Here is a 19,625-nt window from a genome sequence, read left to right on the forward strand (position 1 = left end):
TAATGGTCATGTTCTTGTGTCTCAAGGTTGTCCTTCCCGATTACGACTTATGAGATCGTAATTCATCCTTTACTTCATTGTTACGTACTTCTCATGGCTTATACCTTCCAAAACTTTATGGGACGTCTCCGATAATCCATTACTACGGTGAAGTATGTGGCATGCCCATGCTCTGAAAGTGTGGGGTGTAACAAATTGCATGCTCAGCTTGTGTCAAGTTCTTTTTGGATCACGAAATTCAACTTATATCAAGATGCTTTTAAAATGTTCTTTATTCTGATATCCATTTTCAGTACTAACTTCCTTTCTTTGTTTTCCCTGACACAAAAGAGGATGTTACTATCCATCCTTTACCCAAAAAATACTACAGCTAGTTGTACAAAAAAACAAGGTCCTCTTATACATTCCTTTATATATTAGTAAAGTGCATAGTGACTTTTCAACTATGATAATACTCCCAGTATGTTGTCAAAGTCAGGAGGAAACTAGTTGGATCAGTAACATCCAACAAATAGCTATACAGTATAGTTTGTTCCAGCACTAATTTTCTTAAAAGTTCCAGCACTTATAACACTGGCAGAAGTAAATTAGAAGTGATTCTTGTTCAAGATTTTGAGGTGTCTCATCGATGCAAGCTTTTCGAACAAAGTTAGGATTTATTCTCTTTTCCATGTTATTCTGCATCAACTAACTGTGATTGTTTCTTCTCTGCAACAAATAGGTCCTTCACTACTCTAGTTTGATCAACTTCAAGAAGATGTATATCAATATGATGGATGCAAATTATTAGAAAGCTGGATTGCAGATCTAAATGGATGGATATGAATACTGAGGATTCATATAGCCGATCTCAACTAACTTGAGATTTAGGTATAATGATTGTTTTTCTGATAGCGAATCAACTTATTTTGAAACATAGTAAGGTGGCTTAATTTAGACTATCTTGAATTTAGACCCCATCAGCAACTTACTAATAGGTCATCTTTCTTACAGTTTGAAATTTGATATTTTAAATCCAAAGAAAGATAATATAGTTAATAATACGGAATTAACAACTACATTTTAGTTCACTATATATTCTTTAATGAGGTTAATTATGAAGAGACGTGTTTAAATTTAAGGATATGTTAATTACAAACAAACATGGTTTTATTGGTTTATGAAAAAGGCAGTCATAAAAACTGAAAACAACACACACATACAAGATATCAAACACTGTATTCCTATATCTTGCTTAACTGTTCTGATTACCTTACTCAACAAAAAGAGGAATCGATGCATACATGTTTAGTAAATGTTTAGTTTGATACATAATCTTCTCTATTTTCATCGTTGAAATATCATTTGTTTGACATGCATTGCAGTCTGTTTCAAATTATAGAAGTTTTCATGGTTCAAGATTTTTCACGAGTCAAAAAAACATGCAAAGCTGTGGCAATAACATCTGTAGTACTTAGCGAGCATGGAACTTGCTTTTATTACTTACTGGTACAAGGATATTAAACAATTACCTTCTACAGTATATGTAATTTGTACATAATCTAGTACAAAGGCTCTGAATCTTTCAGATTGAAATAAGTAATAATCTATATAAGTAACCAAACAATACAGAAAAGGCTAGTCCCAGCAATACTTTGCTGTGAAAGTTCTTATCAGCAAACTTTTCAATTCACAACCACTTGGTGCCAAGCATAATCTTTTCCATACAAGGACACCTTACATCTCGGAAGCTCACCTTCATGGAATCTGATGAACTGGCGGATCCATTGATAACATATGAGAGATGAAATGCATCGTTGGCCTTGATTTTGGATTTTCAAGCAAACACGAGCTTGCTAGCTTGATGATGAAAACCATAAGCTCTTTTACTTCATCTTCAGGATATGGAAGGCGTTCATCTAGCAAATCGCTAAGCTGCACATCTCTTGTCGATGAATTTGCTAGAAGAGTAAGGTATTCCCCAAGATGCTTTCCTTTGATTATCTCCAATGCTAATACTCCAAAGCTATAGACATCACACATTTCCGTGTAACCTTCATTGTATGCAAGCTCGAAACAATATATATCCAAAAAAGTATAACTATTTAAACTTAAGTGAGATAGAAACAATATAGAATGTACGGAGAAGTTCATGAACTAAGAAAAAGATAAAGGAGGAAAATCTTACCTGGTGCAACATAGCCATATGTGCCTGCAAATGCAGTACAGTTGGATGAGTCTGGCTTGAGAAGCTTAGCTATTCCAAAATCTGAAACACAAGCTTCAAACTCGGAATCAAGCAAAACATTACTGCTTGATATGTCTCGATGAACAATCGGCGGTGAGCAATCCTGGTGCATGTAAGATAAAGCAAAAGCAACACCTTTGATGATATTCACCCTTTTAAGCCAATCCAATTTCCTGGACTCTACTTCGTTGCTCAAGATACTAGATAAACTACCTCTCTCCATGTACTCGTAAACTAAGAACGAGTGTTGTGCATTCGAACAAAAGCCATAGAGTGTCACAATGTTTCGATGCTTAATCCTTGTCAGTGCCCTTACCTCATTCATGAAACTTTTGCGATGTGTAACCTCAAAGGAAGAATGAAGTCTCTTCACAGCTACATTCACAAGAGATGGAAGCTTTACCTTGTAAACGCTTCCAGACCCTCCTTTCCCGATGCAATACATTGCATCAAACTCCTTAGTGGCTTTTAGGATATCCCGGTATAATGCACTTCCATTTAATGTAGATATGGAAAGCAAATCACCATCTTCATCAACATCAACACCATTGCTGGAATCCCGTCTTTCAATATGTCCAACTCTATTTCTTTTATCACAGATAAAGAGAACACCAATGAAAGCACATAGAAGTACTAGTGCTCCCAAAATAGGAAGTACTGTGATGAGGATGAGTTTACGGCCCTTCGCCGTTGAGTGCTTCTTCACCATTGGAGATGGCATTTTGCATGGCAGAAATCCTGTTAAATTGCCGCACAGACCTTTATTACCTTCCAATGAGGCACTCATGAAAGCTTTATTATTTGGTATTGGACCTTCCAACTCATTGTATGACAAGAAAACATCCTGCAAACCAGTCAAACTTTCAAATTCTTCAGGAATGCGGCCAGAAAGTCTGTTGTGGGAAAGATTCAAGTCTGCCAAGTCCAGTAAATTGGCTAACTGAATGGGTATTTCTCCATCTAGAAGATTATGGCTCAAATCAAGTACACTAAGATGAGTTATCCGCCCTATCTCCTTTGGAATTTTCTGGACAAACTTGTTGTTGCTTAGGTTCAAGAGAAACATGTTCATGTAATCTCCTATAAAGGTTGGGATCGACCCATTCAATCTATTGTCTGATAGATCAAGGGACTCTAACTTTTTCATTGACCCAAGTTCCATAGGAATATTACCAGAAATGTGGTTGTTTTGTACAAAGAATCTACCTAACAAGGTCAATTTTCCAAATTCTTTAGGAATCTGTCCAACCAAATGATTCGACGAAAGATCAAGTCGTTCAAGCCTGCTGATGTTTCCAATCTCTGGTGGTATGCTACCACTAATGTTATTTCTGGCCACCTCCAGATTAGTCAATTTCTTACATTTCCCCCAGTTCCTACTGAGTTCACCATCAAAATCATTGTCGCTCAAATTAATGAACCGAAGCTCTGGATAGATACCAAAAGCTTCAGCTAAATTCCCAGTGAAACTATTATTATCAAAGCGAACCCTTTTGAAACTCGAGCACCTGGACAAGCTTCTTGGTATTGGCCCTGTCAACTTGTTACTATTCACCGTGAAGTTCTCAAGTTTCCCACCTTGGCAAAGATGCTCAGGCAAATGGCCTGAAAACTGGTTTTCATCCATTTCCAGCACAACCAAGATATCCAAATATGCAAGTTCCTTTGGAATAGAACCATAAAGCTTGTTGTCATGGAGAAACAAAGTTTGCAAGTTTCTCAAATTGCCGAAGGAAGCAGGAATTGGACCAGTAAGTTGATTAGTGGATAATTGCAGATCACTCAGGTTTTTCAAATTCCCTAACTCACTAGGAATGGGACCAGAAAGTTGGTTGGTATAAAGGTGCAAGAGTTTGAGCTCAGTTAAGTTACCTATTGTTTTGGGAATTAGACCAGAGAGATTGTTTTCGTAGAAGCTTAAATTCTCAAGTGACTTCATCTTCCCTATTTCAGAAGGAATGGGACCAAACAATTCATTGGAGAAAGCATAGAACACTTTTGCATTGATTAAGTTACCTATTTCTCGAGGAATATGACCTGTTAAGTGGTTAGTACCAAGATAAACTTCAACAAGATTGACAAGTTTCCCTATTTCTGCAGGAATGGGGCCAGAAAGATTATTATGATAAAGATACAAATAAGACAAGTTGTTCAAATTCCCCAATGAAGCAGGGATAGAGCCATCAAGAAAGTTAGTATTCAGAACTATCTCAGTTAAGGACCTTAAATGACCTATTTCTTCAGGAATGGAACCATTTAATTGGTTGTCAAAGATGTGGAGGATCTCAAGCTTTGTTAGTGAGCCGATTTGTGGTGGGATTGTGCCCGAAATCTTATTGATGGACAAGTCAAGATAGACAAGATTAGTGAGCTTACCTATTTCAGGTGGGATGGTGCCAGAGAGCTGATTCTTGCTAAGATCAATATATTCAAGAAAAGGGAGAGACGAAAATGGAAAATCATAGAGTGTACCATTAACATTAGAATTTGTAATATTCACCCTGTTTACCCGACCATTAACGCACATAATTCCATACCAATCCGTGCATGCATCAGAAGTTGCTGCTCCGAGGCTGGAAGAATTCTTGGCAGCAGCCGGACTTAGTGTCCAAGAAGCCAATAAGGAATTATTCTGGTTTCCGAAAGTTTCTTTCCATTTGAGGAGAGCAGTTGCTTCCTCAGTGGAAGCAAAAGAAATTGTGAAGAGATACAAGAGAGTAAAAAACGCAAGAAAATAAAATATTCTGGGAACCATCTTGATGGCTAAAGTATTTCAATTGATTGTTTTGTGATTAACTTGTGCAGGGTAGAGGTTTAATTTATATTGTAATGAATCATCACTAAGTCTTGCTGAGCCAATAGCATTTATTTCACAGCTTGTAAAATACGGTAGAATTAGAAAGACTTGGAAGTCAATGAGTCAATATTCTCTTTGCAATATTGGGGCACTTTCTCCAGAATTATTCATAAGTCGTCATTATTTGCATTGACAAACTGTCAAGAGTTCTATTATCTTCGCGGGCCATACGGGGTAGAATTATTGCAAGTTTTGCTCAGATGGTCAAGAATAAAAGTCACACACACACACACAATCACTTGCACTGCAGACTGACAACAATTTTGATCGTAGAATATTTCTAAGCCACTTAAAATTAAGTTTTCCAAAATAAATTTCAGCAATTGAAATAATTCATAAAGTTTAACAGTTGTTTTTAACTTTCACAAACCTACAAATCAAATTTATTTAACTGAACAAAATGGGGAATATATTTTTTCTTTTGAAGTTGAACCAAAAAAAAAAAAAAAATTAAGTAGTGATTGTTTTTTCTGACTGTATATAGTTGCCTGCTTCTGCTGATCTTCTTGTTAAACTTTTCCGGCAATTTTTAATATATTTATGTGCTTTCAAGTTTTAGCAACATGCATTGATTGACAATCTTAAATGGCATCTGTACTGCAAAAAAAAAAAAAAAAATTGAAGTGAATTAGTATGTTCATTATAGAAGGGAAATTATGCTCTCCTTTCAAGTGATCATCCCATACAAATTAAATAGATACAAAGAAGAGGAAAGAAGAAAACCTTTATTTATAATTAAGATAATTTAATGTGAGTTATGAATATTTTCAATTAAGAGTAGAAGTTATGAAGATGAAGAGATGTGAGTTATGGAGATCATAAATTTTTAAAATAAAATAATTATGAAAAATGAGTCAAATTTATTTCACAAAAAAAAATACGGGTAGAATTAGGAAGACTTGGGAGTCAATTATTCAATGTCCTCTTTACTACTATCCATGGAAGTAAATGTTGGGGCCCTTTCTCCAGAATTATTCGTAAGTAGTCTAATATGGACATGCCTGTCAAGAGTTCTATCATTTTCTTGGGCCATGTAGTGTGGAATTATTGCAATTTCTACTCATATTTTCCAAGAAGAAAGAGTCACACATACACACAATCACACTTCATGAAATGGAAGGTAAAGGGACAACAATTTGTATGCATTACTCTAATTTATATTTACTCCATAGCCACAGTTTAGAAAAAAAAAAACTCTACTTTATTTTCCTTTCCTAGATATCAAGAATCAAATTCATAAACATTTTACAGTTGTTTTTCACCAACCTAGACGGCTAGGAGTAAAATTTATTTAACTGAACACAGTGGGGTTGTTTTGCATTTGAAGTAACCAAAGTTAAATTATTATGTTACGTTCTAATGCTATATAGTTCCAAAAAACCCGATCCATCTTATTTTTATTTATTTTTTGGGAACAGCGGCATAATTATATTACTTTCATAATATGTCTCAAATGTGTAAATAACAGTATTGCACCATTTACAATCCAACTTGGGAAAATAGAGTCCCAAAGAACCTGATCCTTCTTAAATTGAAAGTTTATTGGTCACTCTAAATAAATCACTATTTTTTACCGAAAATGTTTGGCTATCTCCATAGATATTTTATTTATAAAAGAAAAAAAGGTAGTAATGTTTTAAATTTTTAACGAAAAAATTAGAAAATATATAACGTTTATAATAACTATTTCACCAACATTTTCCCAATGAACTAGTTCGGTAGGAATTTCAAAAAAAATGTGTATTATAACACAAATTTTTACTAATTATCGATGGGAAAAGCCTCGTTTCTACATTGAGTCGTAGGTGAAGGATTGAGAATGGAGCATCAAGCTAGATTCCCCTTCTTCGTGTTTATACCAAACTAAGTAATTTAGCCACTAATAAAGACAAACTAACAAATTACTAGTTAATTATTGTTAAGTGACACGTTAATAAACATGTGTTTGTCTGGCATTCTTTAGTTTGGTGTAAATACTTGGCAAAATTCTTAAAGTAATACACATTATATTCAATAGCTTTAACACTCTGTAGATTCTTCAGTTAAAATGTGTACCTTTTTGCTTTCAAGTTCTACTTAAGTTGTGTTCAAGAAGTTGAAAGAAAACATTTTAGGAGCAAATATTCTTGATTATTGAGATAAGGTTCTTTCAACAAAAAATTTTGAAAGCATCTTTTTTGAATAAGAGTTCTTAAAATGAGAAAAATGAGTTCCCTAATATATGTTTCGTAATATGGATATAACATTTGAATATGTGGAAAGCAACCCACCCCCAACCACCAAATCCCAACAACTCCCACAACCCCACGATACCCTTTGCCCACAATCAAATCCCCCCTCTTATAAAATTATGGGATGTAACCCCTTTAAAAATATTATTTTTTTCTTAAAGAAAAGTTTTAACAAGTTTTTTTTTTTTTTTTTTTTTGGTTTTTTACACCAATCTTACATTGTCAATCCCCCCCCCCCCCCCCAAAAAAAATTATTTTAAAAAAAAAAGTGTTGGAAAGTTTTTATTTTATTATTATTTTGGTTGTTATTAAACCAATTCTATAAAGTTACCCCATACCCCCTCCCGAATTTTGTAATACATATTTTATTTTACCCTTATAAAAAATTTATAAAAAATGAAAAGTTTGTGTGGTTAAATTTGGTGTGGGTTGTAGTGCATACGTGGGGGGTGGATAAGAAAAAGTTTCACATTTTATAAAAGCTAAATAATATATATATATATATATATATATATATATATATATATATATATATATATGAAATAGAAAATTTAGGAGAGGGGTAGGTGGGTGGGAGGGTTGGATAGAGTGCTGGTGCAGGGTGGGGTGGGGTTGGGGTGGGTGGTTGTGTGGGGTAGGAGTGGGTGAAGATGAAGTGGTTGGAGGGTGGAGGTTTGGTGTTGGGTGGGTAAGGAAAAATAATTTTTGGTACTATTAAGAATAAAGTCATTTTTAATCATGTAATATTGGGGTCTAGTGTCGGCTAAAATAGTTAGACAAGAAGAAATGAAAAATAAAAAGGAAAAATCATTGATAACCCTTGCTCTACTGGCCATTTTGATCGAGGGGAATATACGGAAAATATCAATTGGTAAAATGTTCTTCCTTTTTTACTTGTTCTTTTCTTTTATGTTTGCTAGAGAAAAAATCCAATCTGGTCATTAATTTTTGGGCAAAAAGGCAGCAAACTGCAGGTTAATTTAACTTTTCACTCTGCCATTTAAATTATAATCTATCCCCAGTTAGAATTAGAATGCGTAGTTAAAAGAGAATGTCCGTATATCAATTTATCTACATAAAAAGTTAATATCTTTATAAATTCTATTATAAGAAGGGGCAATCTCTTTTTTTCCTAGGCAGATTTCAACTTTCATTTAATTGTCTTTGCAGACGTTACCTCCTATTGTTCTTTTTTTGATTTTTTTTTGGTTTCCCACAACTGCTATATGGTAAATTTCAAGACTTCTCAAAGTTCTCTGGATTGATTGCAAACCTCAACAAAAGTTTAGTCTATTGTAAAGGAATCTCAAACGAGGTACAACAACAGATTCTTGAACAGTTCAACAGTGGGGTATTAGTACCCACTACAAGGTATTTGGGAGTTAACTGAGCTTAAATTATAACGAATAGCCAATTGAAGCAACCCTCTTAAATTATTGCCAAATAATTATTTCCTTTATCCATATCTGTAAGACTTATAAGACTATTTTAATATTAAATAAGAAGATGATGAGTTTAAAATAATTATTTCATTTATCCATATCTGTAAGACTTATAAGACTATTTTAATATTACATAAGAAGATGATGAGTATAAAAAACAATAAACTTCAACTACGTGTAATCATCTTTTGTTTGGAATATATATTATAGTATGTGTTTGTTGAATTGACTTCAAAACTACAGAAGAGCATTTTGTCTTGAAAAATATACTATACTAATGCAAAAAGGTCTTTAGATATGTTGTAGTTGGCCTCTAGTGCCAGCTGTTATGGACATTCCTAAACAAGCCTCATGATGACTCAATGATAAAAGTGGACTTTGTGGTCATCAACTTCTGCAGATGAAGTTGCCGACTTATTCCCAAGTGAATTGGATTTGTCATAGAGCCTGGTGTAGAATGTAGATAGTCCAAGTAGTCAAAGATGCAAGTAGATTTTTCTCACCCTATTAATATATAAAGAGAAAAAAAAATGGTCACTATTAGCAGCGGATTTGTAATGCTAATAAGGCATAAAATTATACTCGTATCATTTTACAACGTGAAAAGGGCAAATAGGTTCATGTGCTTTTCGAAATTGAGGAATTTAGCCATCCATTAAACTTTTGGTCTAATATTAATCACTTCATTAGGAAAAGTTCTTACTTTTTGCAGTTGACCCTAATGAAGCTCCAATCTGTGTATAATTTTAAGGGGAACTTTCATAAATATGAGAGTTAATTATGTAATATACAACTAATTTAGATATTACAAATTGTGCAAGTTAAAGCTAAAAACAAGGAGATTATTGTTATGAATAAAAAACTAAAAATAAGGAGATACCCTATATTAGTGATAACATAATTAAATGCAGATAAAAACACAATAATTGCTTACCTGAAAAAGCATACTAGCAAGCTAATTCATGAATTTTAACAAAAAGCATAACCAGCCCTTAGATTATCATATATATATCAAGATAAAACTAAGGCTATTCTCACAGGATAATTTTGATCCCAATGGCCGAAATTTTGGCTTTGCTTTGTCTTTTTCTTGCCTATTTTCATTTTTTGGGTTCATTTTTTTCCTTAAGTCCATTTCTATGTGGACCTATGTAATTGGTATATTTATTGAATTGATATTTTGTTAATCTTTTCTTGCCCTTTATTTCCCTCTATTCATATTATATTTGTATTTTTTGCTCCTATATTTAGTTCGAATAAATATTTCTTTATATAATCGAGGAAGTATTAATAGTTTTTTTCTACCAAATTTATAATTATTTAGATAAATAATTTTTTACATAACCAAAAAATTATATTAAGTTGGTACTATTTAATTAAGGTCATTTAATGAGACGTTTCTTACTTTCTAGGGATAAGTGATTTTTTAAAGGGTGTGTCCAAGCTAAAAATCACAAGATAATATGAACCGAAAGGACTATTAGATTACCGTTTACATCATTTTTCATTATATACTAGCAAAATTTAGGCAACTATGGAGCCACATTATCTTTTTCAACCGGAGCATTTATTAGAATCTTACTAATTACTCTTACTCCCGTTTTAATTTATGTGGCACTTTTCGTTTTTCCAGAGTTAATTTGGCTAAATTTTAAAACTAAATTGAATTAGACTTAATATTTTAAATGGAAGTTTAGATATTAGAAATACAAAAAGTACTATAAAATTTTTTTAACTTAGAATTAATATTTTTAAGCATAAACTATATATAAAGAACTAAATTGATTCTTGAGGTTCAATTAATGAATTTAGTTTTTCCCTTAATTTCGTTTAAAACTAAGCTTAAGTCACCACATTTAACTAATATAAACTTTTGTTACATGAAATTTATGAATGAAATTAAAACTTAATAAATACTAAAAAAACTACTAGCACTATTTTTATATCTTGAGCACGGGCCTCATGTAACTTGTATGTATATATTATATAATCTTTTGAACAAGTATATATATATATATATTATCCCGTCTATATATAGTATATTGTATACTATATGTTATTGTAGAGTAGAATTGGTTGGCACGTATAGTAATATATTTATATATTAGGCATATTGTAATATTATATACTATATACACAAAAGGTATCATTATATTATATACTATATATAATATACTAATTTCTACTATTATATCCACAAATATTTTGTTATCATCTTTTCAATTAAATTTGCCAATATGAATATACCATATACCTTTTTTAGGTATATTTTCATGTACTTTTCTTATACCATATACCGTATCTTTTCATGTACTTTTCTTAATATTAATATATTCAAATAATTTCTTTTAGTCACAAAAAAATAATTGCATTAGTCATCACGTGAAAATAAAAAAAGAAGAATAAAGAGGAGGAAACGAAAGATTTTTTTTTTTTTTAAATGGTAGATGGAGTATGAGATTTGAAGTTGATTTTGTTTTGTTTATTTGGAAAATTATATTCTCTCTCATGCCCTTTTCATAGATTATGTGGCGGGGAGGGGGGGGAGGGGGTGGAGAGAAAGAGAAAGTAAAAAGTGGATATGCATTAACGGTAGTAACTCCTAAAATTAAGAATTATTGATATTTTAGGAATGTAAAAAGTTGTATTTTTGTAATTAAAAGGTTAAAATTTTGAATAAGTTATATTTATGTAATTTTTAGAAAGTAGTTGTAATCTTTTTAAATTACCATTTCAAAAAGTTGTATCTGTGTGACTTTCTCCCTAATATTTTAAACCATAATCAAAAGTTGATGAGTACATTTGGATCTTTTTTCTCGATAAATTTGGGAATGTATAATCCACCTATTTTATGCTAGAGCTTCATTAATGGCAAGAGCAAATACAAGATGATTGCCAACGACAAAAGTATGAATGGACCAAAAGTGTAACAAGGTGAAATTTTATAAATGACAAGCGTAGATGATTTGCTAACAACAAAGGTATGAATGGACCCAAAGTGTAACAAGGAGCACCATATTAATGGCAAGAGCAAATACAAGATGATTTGTTAAGGACAAAGGCATCAATGGACCAAAAGTGTAACAAGAGGCACCATAGTAATGGCAAGAGCAAATACAAGACGATTTGCTAACGACAAAGGCATGAATGGACCAAAAGTGTAACAAGGGGCACCATATTAATGGCAAGAGCAAATACAAGATGATTTGCTTACGACAAAGGTATGAATGGACCAAAAGTGTAACAAGGGGCACCATATTAATGGCAAGAACAAATACAAGATGATTTGCTAACACAAAGGTATGAATGAACCAAACTTAAGGGACCATTGTAGTTGAAAATTCGAATGCTTCCATTGAGTTAATTGCGACTTAAATTCAGCATGAACATCTGAAATACATTATCCATCTCAGTTGGAATGTGTAAGCTCAAATTATTGTTGTTTATAGACTCCAGGAAATTAAATGCTTCCAATCTCCTACATCATTAGATTAATTGAACCTGTCAATCTGTTGTCAGATAAATCAAGAAATAGTAATTCTCTTATCCCAGCTCCTCAAGTGTCCTGCTAGAAGATTGTTGTCTTTCAAATATAAATTTTACATCAAAGTGAAATTCCCTATTCTATTTTGAATTACCCTAGCCAACAGATTAGAAAGAAATATCAATAATTCCAAATTCTGGTGATGTACTAGCTGAAAAGTTGTTTTCTACAAGCAAAAAGTTGCAGTTGTTTCCCAATTCATAAAGGGTTGTCCATAGAATTTACTATAGGATCCATGAAGAGCAAGTTTAGATATATGACAAAGTCTGGAGCAATATTTCCATTGATTTGGTTAAAACTAAAATCAAGATGACTAAGGCCCCTGAGATTTTCCATGTGAGGTAGTTTATGTGGAAGCTATGTTTAGAATAACAAAGAAATTTGTTTCTCTAGTAACTCAAGTGAAATTTTTCCAGTATTTTACAACTACAAAGTTTGTCTGTCTTAAAAGAGGCATTTATGCAATACATGTTTATTTAGATCTTAGTTTGATACATAATCATTTCTACTTTCATCTTTAACATACCATTCTTTGACATGCATTGCAGTGTATACCAAATGTAATATATCTTTAACATGTTCATCTTTAATAAACATGAAACAAACTTTTATTAGCACTTATTGGTATAAAAGTATTAGTACCTTTTACTTGATATTGTATCCACTCTAGTACAAGGGCTCAGAATCCTGGTTGAAACACTAAACTAGATAAGCACAACTAACAATATAATACACAAATACTAGTCCAATTAATATTTTTGTCATGGCACTTTTATTCTTACTTCACAACCAGTTGGTGTAAAAACTTGCTCTTTTTCCATACACAGACACCTTACATCTGGGGGAAGCTTTTAGCCTTCATGGAGGTTATTTGAGAAACAGGTGGATCCATTGACAACATATGGGAGATGAAGTGCATTGTTGGCCTTGATTTTGGAGTTTCAAGTAAACAAGAGATTGCTAACTTGATGATAAAAACCAAAACCTCTTTTACTTCATCTTCAGGATATGGAAGGCGTTCATCTAGCAAATCGCTAAGCTGCACATCTCTAGTTGGTGAATTCGCTAGCAAAGTAATATGTTCCCCAAGATGCTTTCCTTTGATTACTTCTAATGCCAATACTCCAAAACTATAGACATCACACATCTGTGTAACCTTCATTGTGTATGCAAGCTCTGCAATTATATAATTTCGAATAGGTATAACTATTTAAACATGTAAATGAGAGTAGAATGAGCACCAACTTGCCCTTGAGTTCATGAATTTAAAAAAGAAAAAAAGATAAAGGAGGAACATCTTACCTGGTGCAACATAGCCGTATGTGCCTGCAAGTGCAGTACAGTTGGATGAGTCTGGCTTGAGAAGCTTAGCTATTCCAAAATCTGAAACACGAGCTTCAAACTCGGAATCAAGCAAAACATTACTGCTTGATATGTCTCGATGAACAATCGGTGGTGAGCAATCCTGGTGCATGTAAGATAAAGCAAAAGCAACACCTTTGATAATATTCACCCTTTTAAGCCAATCCAATTTCTTGGACTCTACTTCATTGCTCAAGATACTAGACAAACTCCCTCTCTCCATGTACTCATAAATTAAGAACGAGTGTTGTGCATTCGAACAAAAGCCATAGAGTTTCACAATGTTTCGATGCTTAATCCTTGTCAATGCCCTTACCTCATTCATGAAACTTTTTTGATTTATAACCTCAAAGGAAGAATGAAGTCTCTTCACAGCTACATTCACAAGCGATGGAAGCTTTACTTTTGATAACCGCTTCCAGTTAATGTGGATATGGAAAGCAAACCATCCTTTCCCGATGCAATACATTGCATCAAACTCCTTTATAGTGAGCTTTTAGGATATCTATGATGAGGTATAATGCACTTCCATTTAACGTGGATATGGAAAGCAAACCATCATCCTCATCAACATCAACACCATTATTGGAATTCCATCTTTCAATATGTCCAACTCTATTTCTTTTATCACAGATAAAGAGAACACCAATGAAAGCACATAGAAGTACTATTGCTCAAATCAAGTACACTAAGATGAGTTATCCTCCTATCTCCTTTGGAATTTTTACGCTAAACTTGTTGTTGCTCAAGTTCAAGAGTGTTCATGTAATCTCCTATAAATGTTGGGAGCGATCCATTCAATCATTATTTGGAGACTGGCAGCTTTTTCGCAAGTTCAGAATATCGCCGTTAAATGGTTGCCACACGAAAGTTTACCTAAAGAGGTCAATTTTATTACCTCCAACCAAATTATTTGACGAAAGATCATTCATGAATATCTTTATTATGTTTTGGTATTGGATTAGTCAAATTCTTACTTCTAAACATGGAAATCATTTGCTCAAATTAATGACAAGACAACATCCTGTTATCAAAAAACCCTTTTTAAACTCAAACTTTCAAATTCTTCGTTAGGTTGTTACTATTCACTGCTTCATGCGAAGTTTCCAGCAGCAAAGGCTGCGGTAAATGTGGGAAAGATTTTCATCCATTTCCATCATAACCAAGTTATCCAAATAGGCAAGTTCTTTTGGAATAGCTAACGGAGAGTAGTTGCAAGTTTCTCAAATTCCATCTAGGAGTTGATTATGGATAATGGCGGGTTTTTCAAATGAATGGGACCGAAAAAAGTTGGTTGGTGTAAAGATGAGTTATCCTCCCTAATCTCCTATTGTTTTGGGAATTGGAGATTGTTTTTCGTAAGCTCAAATTTGTTGTTGCTCAAATTCAAGAGAAAGCATGAAACAATTTTGCATTGACTAAGTTACCTATTTCTAGAGGAATATGACCTGTTAAATGGTTATTATCAAGAAATCAAGATTGACATTTTCAGGAATGGAACGGATCAAGATTATTATGATAAAGATACAAATAAGACAAGTTGTTCAAATTCCCTTTGAGAATAGAGCCATCAATAAAGTTAGTATTCAGAGCTATCTCAGTTAAGGACCTTAGATGACCTATTTCTTCAGGAATGGAACCATTTAGTTGGTTGTCAAAATGTGGTCTCAAGTTTTGGGGTGGGAAAATCTTATTGATGGACAAGTCAAGAGACAAGATTAGTTAGCTTAATTTTCCAAATTCATCTAAGATCAACATACTCAAGAAAAGGGAGAGATGAAAATGGAAAATCATAGAGTGTGCCATTAACACTAGAATTTGTAATATTCAACTTGTTTACCCGACCATTAATGCATATAACTCCATACCAATCTCTGCATACATGAAGTTTGCTACCGGATAATAGACTTAGTGTCCATGAAGCTCGTAAGGAATTAGTCGGTTTCGGAAAGTTACTTTCCATTTTAAATTTTCCCGTGAAGAGATACAAGAGTTAAAAAACGCAAGAAAATAAAATATTTGACCATCATCCATGGAAATCAATTGATTGTTTTGGTTTGTGATGAACTTGTGCAAGGTAGAGCTTTAATTTATATTGTAATGAATCATTACAAGTCTTTCTGAGTCTCAGCTTGTTAAATACGGGTAAGAAGGACTTCGAGTCAAAATCTCATTATGCATGGAAATAAATTCCAACGAAAATGTCTTTTGTGAATACATTTCAATTGGCCAGCCTTTAAAGTTGTGGAAATATTGGGAGATTTTCTCCAGAACTATTCAAAAGTCGTTAGCCTTGAAAAACTAATGGACATGTCTGTCAAAAGTTTCATTTTCTTCGTGGGCCATATGGGGTGGAATTATTGCAATTTTTTCTCAAGAATAAAAGTCACACACTCCCTTGCACTGCAGATCTGCATACTTGACCGTAGAATTTTTATTCTAATTTCATAAATTAAATTTTCTAAAATAAATTTCAACAATGGAATTAATTCATAAATGTTAACAGTTGTATTCAACTTTCACAGACCTAAAAATCAAATTCATTTAACTAACTCAGCGGAATTTCTTTTTCTTTGAAGTTAATGAAAAGGAACCTTATATTGTAGTAGACAGTAGTAATAGTAATTGTTTCTTTCTGATTGTAGATAGTTGTCTGCTTCTGCTGTTCTTCTTGTGTCTGCTTTTTAAACTTTTCGGGCAATTTTTAATACACTTTGTGCTTTCAACTTTTAGGAACATGTATTGATTGACAATGTTAAATGTCCTCTGTTGCAGAAGTCCAAAGAAGATTAGTACTTCCATCTTAATTGAGAACAACTTTTAAACGGAACATATGAACCAGCTAAATTCATTTGATCTTATACACACATTGCTTCTCATGTTGCCAGGTATTCGATTACTAGATATTATTTGCTTAAGGAATGTGAGTTGTTGATTGTTTCACTTCTCTGAATCAATCATCAAGTGCAACACGGACAGGCAACTTTTCCCTCTTTATCGTCTTTGATGGTCGTAATTATGCCTACACTTAATATCTATTTGCCTATTAAAATCCCTAATTACTTCAAGAAAATGATTTGTTCTGTCTTTGTATATCTTGTCCTTACAGCAGCATTTAGGTTCTGCTTCTTTACGTGCTGAAACTTTGTTTCTTAACTCATGCAATATGAATTATGTTGTCCGATTCAGACTATGATTTTTCATATAATGGTATGACAAATTTCCTAAGTTTTCACAACCGATATCTTTTCTTTAATGAGAAATATTTTCTTTCACTACACGCTGTCCCAACAACAGGATTCCTTGTTAGATATTCCTGTTTCCTTTCTGCATTCTCTAAACAAATCTTGGACCTGGCTAAATGTGATCATTTCTTAGGTTCTGTTCCAACATTATGTGCTGGACTGCTGGTCAATTGTCATTTGAGTAATTTTTTAAAGCATGTACATAAATATCTCGTGATAAAACATGAGGTAAGATAGATTTCTGAAGAGCTAGTGAGTCGTATTTTCTGGATAATGTCCAAATAGATATCTCTTTGAGGCTTACTCTCCCTTCCAGCTGAAAGAAAAGTGAAAAGAAAAGCTGTTTCTTGCCACTTAATAAAAATTTTACCTCTAGTGCTTGTAAACTTGTTGCGGAGCAAGAAATTTGGGGAAGGATGTGCAAACTTTCTTCTCACTTGTGTTAAGAGTGTGCAAAATTAAAATTATATTCATAATCGTTAACATTTAACCTATGTACACGGCGTAATTTTCCGGTGAAGGGTGTGCACCTGACCACCCTTCGCTTAAGGTGGCTCCGCCCATGCGGCCTATCCATACCAGACTTCCATTCCACCAGGTTTGTGCTTTGTTGGTTGAAACTGTGAGGCCTCACATGCTTCTACTGCATACCAATCCACACTGCAATAAGTTCTTTTATTGGCGACTATTGAAAAATTACTGTTCTAAATAAAATGTTGTGCACTTACTATTACCTTCTCTATTTAGGGAACTAGATGTGGACTTATCTTATATATGACTTCTTTTTTTTATGCCTCTTAAGGTGATTAGCAGTATCTTATATTATTGTACGTTGTTCAAAAATTTGGTTGATCCGCTTTTGTATGATGATGGTGTCTTTTTGCTCAAATCTTTATTGTATAAGATTGTAACGGATGGCAAAATCTCTGGCTTATCTTAGTCAAAATTTCTTCAGAAGGCCACTCCCACAGTGTGTATAGAGTTAAGCTGCATTGTGGAATCGTTTTGACTTCAATTGCTAAAGAATTCATCATCCAGATAAATTCACTTATTTCACACAATTCTTCTATCATACCAATCTTCTTGGTAAAAAGCTCTTTCGTAGGATTTAAAAGAGCCTAATTCCACAAGAGCATTATCACTAGTCTTTACTTAATGAAAGCCGCTATTTAAGATCCACTATATCGGCAACGCAAGGAGAAAGCAACCTAATGAGTAGCTCCAAATGCAATCCCCCATCTCGCATATAGATATGGTTGACAGCCGATGAATCGTACCAGTACTAAATTTGAATTAGATACTTCTTCGGCTTCTCTTCTCTGAGATCAAATGAAGGCAAGAAAAGGATATGTCAGTGACCTACATGAGAAAGCACTCTCCTAGTTGTGTTATTTGTATTCATTGATGTTCAATAGATTGAAGATAATTGATTTTTCTTATGATTTCATGCTCAGCTTGTGTCAAGTTCTTTTTGGATCATGAAGTTCGACTTATATCAAGATGCTTTTAAAATGTTCTTTTGTCTGATATCCATTTTCAGTACTAACTTCCTTTCTTTGTTTTCCCCGAAACAAAAGAGGATGTTGCTATCCACCCTTTACCCAAAAAATACTACAACTAGCTGTACAAAAAAACAAGGTCCTCTTATACATTCCTTTATCTATTAGTAAAGTGCATAGTGACTTTTCAACTATGATAATACTCCCAGTATGCTGTCAAAGTCAGGAGGAAACTATTTGGATCAGTAACATCCAACAAATAGCTATACAGTATAGTTTGTTCCAGCACTAATTTTCTTAAAAGTTCCAGCACTTATAACACTGGCAGAAGTAAATTAGAAGTGATTCTTGGTCAAGATTTTGAGGTGTCTCATCGATGAAAGCTTTTCGAACAAAGTTAGGATTTATTCTCTTTTCCATGTTATTCTGCATCAACTAACTGTGACAGTTTCTTCCCTGCAACAAATAGGTCCATCACTGCTCTAGTTTGATCAACTTCAAGAAGATGTATATCAATATGATGGATGCAAATTATTAGAAAGCTGGATTGCAGATCTAAATGGATGGATATGGATATTGAGGATTCATATAGCCGACCTCAACTATATAGCCAACCTCAACTAACTTGAGATTTAGGTATAATGATTGTTTTTCTGATAGCGAATCAACTTATTTTGAAACATAGTAAGGTGGCTTAGTTTAGACTATCTTGAATTTAGACCCCATCAGCAACTTATTAATAGGTCATCTTTCGAACAGTTTGAAATTTGATATTTTAAATCCAAAGAAAGATAATATAGTTAATAATATGGAATTAACAACTAGTACATTTTAGTCACTATGTATTATTTAATGAGGTTAATTATGAAGAGACGTGTTAAAATTTGAGGACATGTTTATTACAAACGAGCATGGTTTTATTGGTTTATGAAAAAGAGTCATAAAAACAGAAAACAACACACACATACAAGATATCAAACACTGTATTCCTATATCTTCCTTAACTGTTCTGATTACCTTACTCAACAAAAAGAGGAATCTATGCATACATGTTTAGTAAATGTTTAGTTTGATACATAATCTTCTCTATTTTCGTCTTTGAAATATCATTTGTTTGACATGCATTGCAGGGTGTTTCAAATTATAGAAGTTTTCATGGTTCAAGATTTTTCACGAGTTAAAAAAAAACATGCAAAGCTGTGGCAATAACATCTGTAG

At 33.2% G+C, this 19,625-nt stretch overlaps 1 protein-coding gene across 1 annotated transcript; it reads right to left on the bottom strand.

Moving 5' to 3' along the window:
* Nucleotides 1–1,737: 1,737 nt before the first annotated feature.
* LOC132034866 (MDIS1-interacting receptor like kinase 2-like) lies at nucleotides 1,738–15,828 on the bottom strand. Its single transcript, XM_059425209.1, has 3 exons — nucleotides 15,688–15,828; nucleotides 2,168–4,990; nucleotides 1,738–2,033 (listed from the first exon to the last, which is right to left on the bottom strand). Exons 1-3 carry the CDS (start codon nucleotides 15,695–15,697, stop codon nucleotides 1,738–1,740), a joined length of 3,129 nt encoding a protein of 1,042 aa, XP_059281192.1. The 5' UTR covers nucleotides 15,698–15,828.
* Between the last annotated feature and the right edge of the window lie 3,797 nt (nucleotides 15,829–19,625).

Source organism: Lycium ferocissimum, chromosome 10 (assembly GCF_029784015.1).
Source record: "Lycium ferocissimum isolate CSIRO_LF1 chromosome 10, AGI_CSIRO_Lferr_CH_V1, whole genome shotgun sequence".
Taxonomy (NCBI): Eukaryota; Viridiplantae; Streptophyta; class Magnoliopsida; order Solanales; family Solanaceae; genus Lycium; species Lycium ferocissimum.

Coding starts and splice junctions, on each gene's coding strand:
- LOC132034866 (XM_059425209.1), bottom strand. Junction 2,034..2,167: donor ATATGGCTATGTTGCACCAG/GTAAGATTTTCC, acceptor CATACAATGAAG/GTTACACGGAAATGTGTGAT.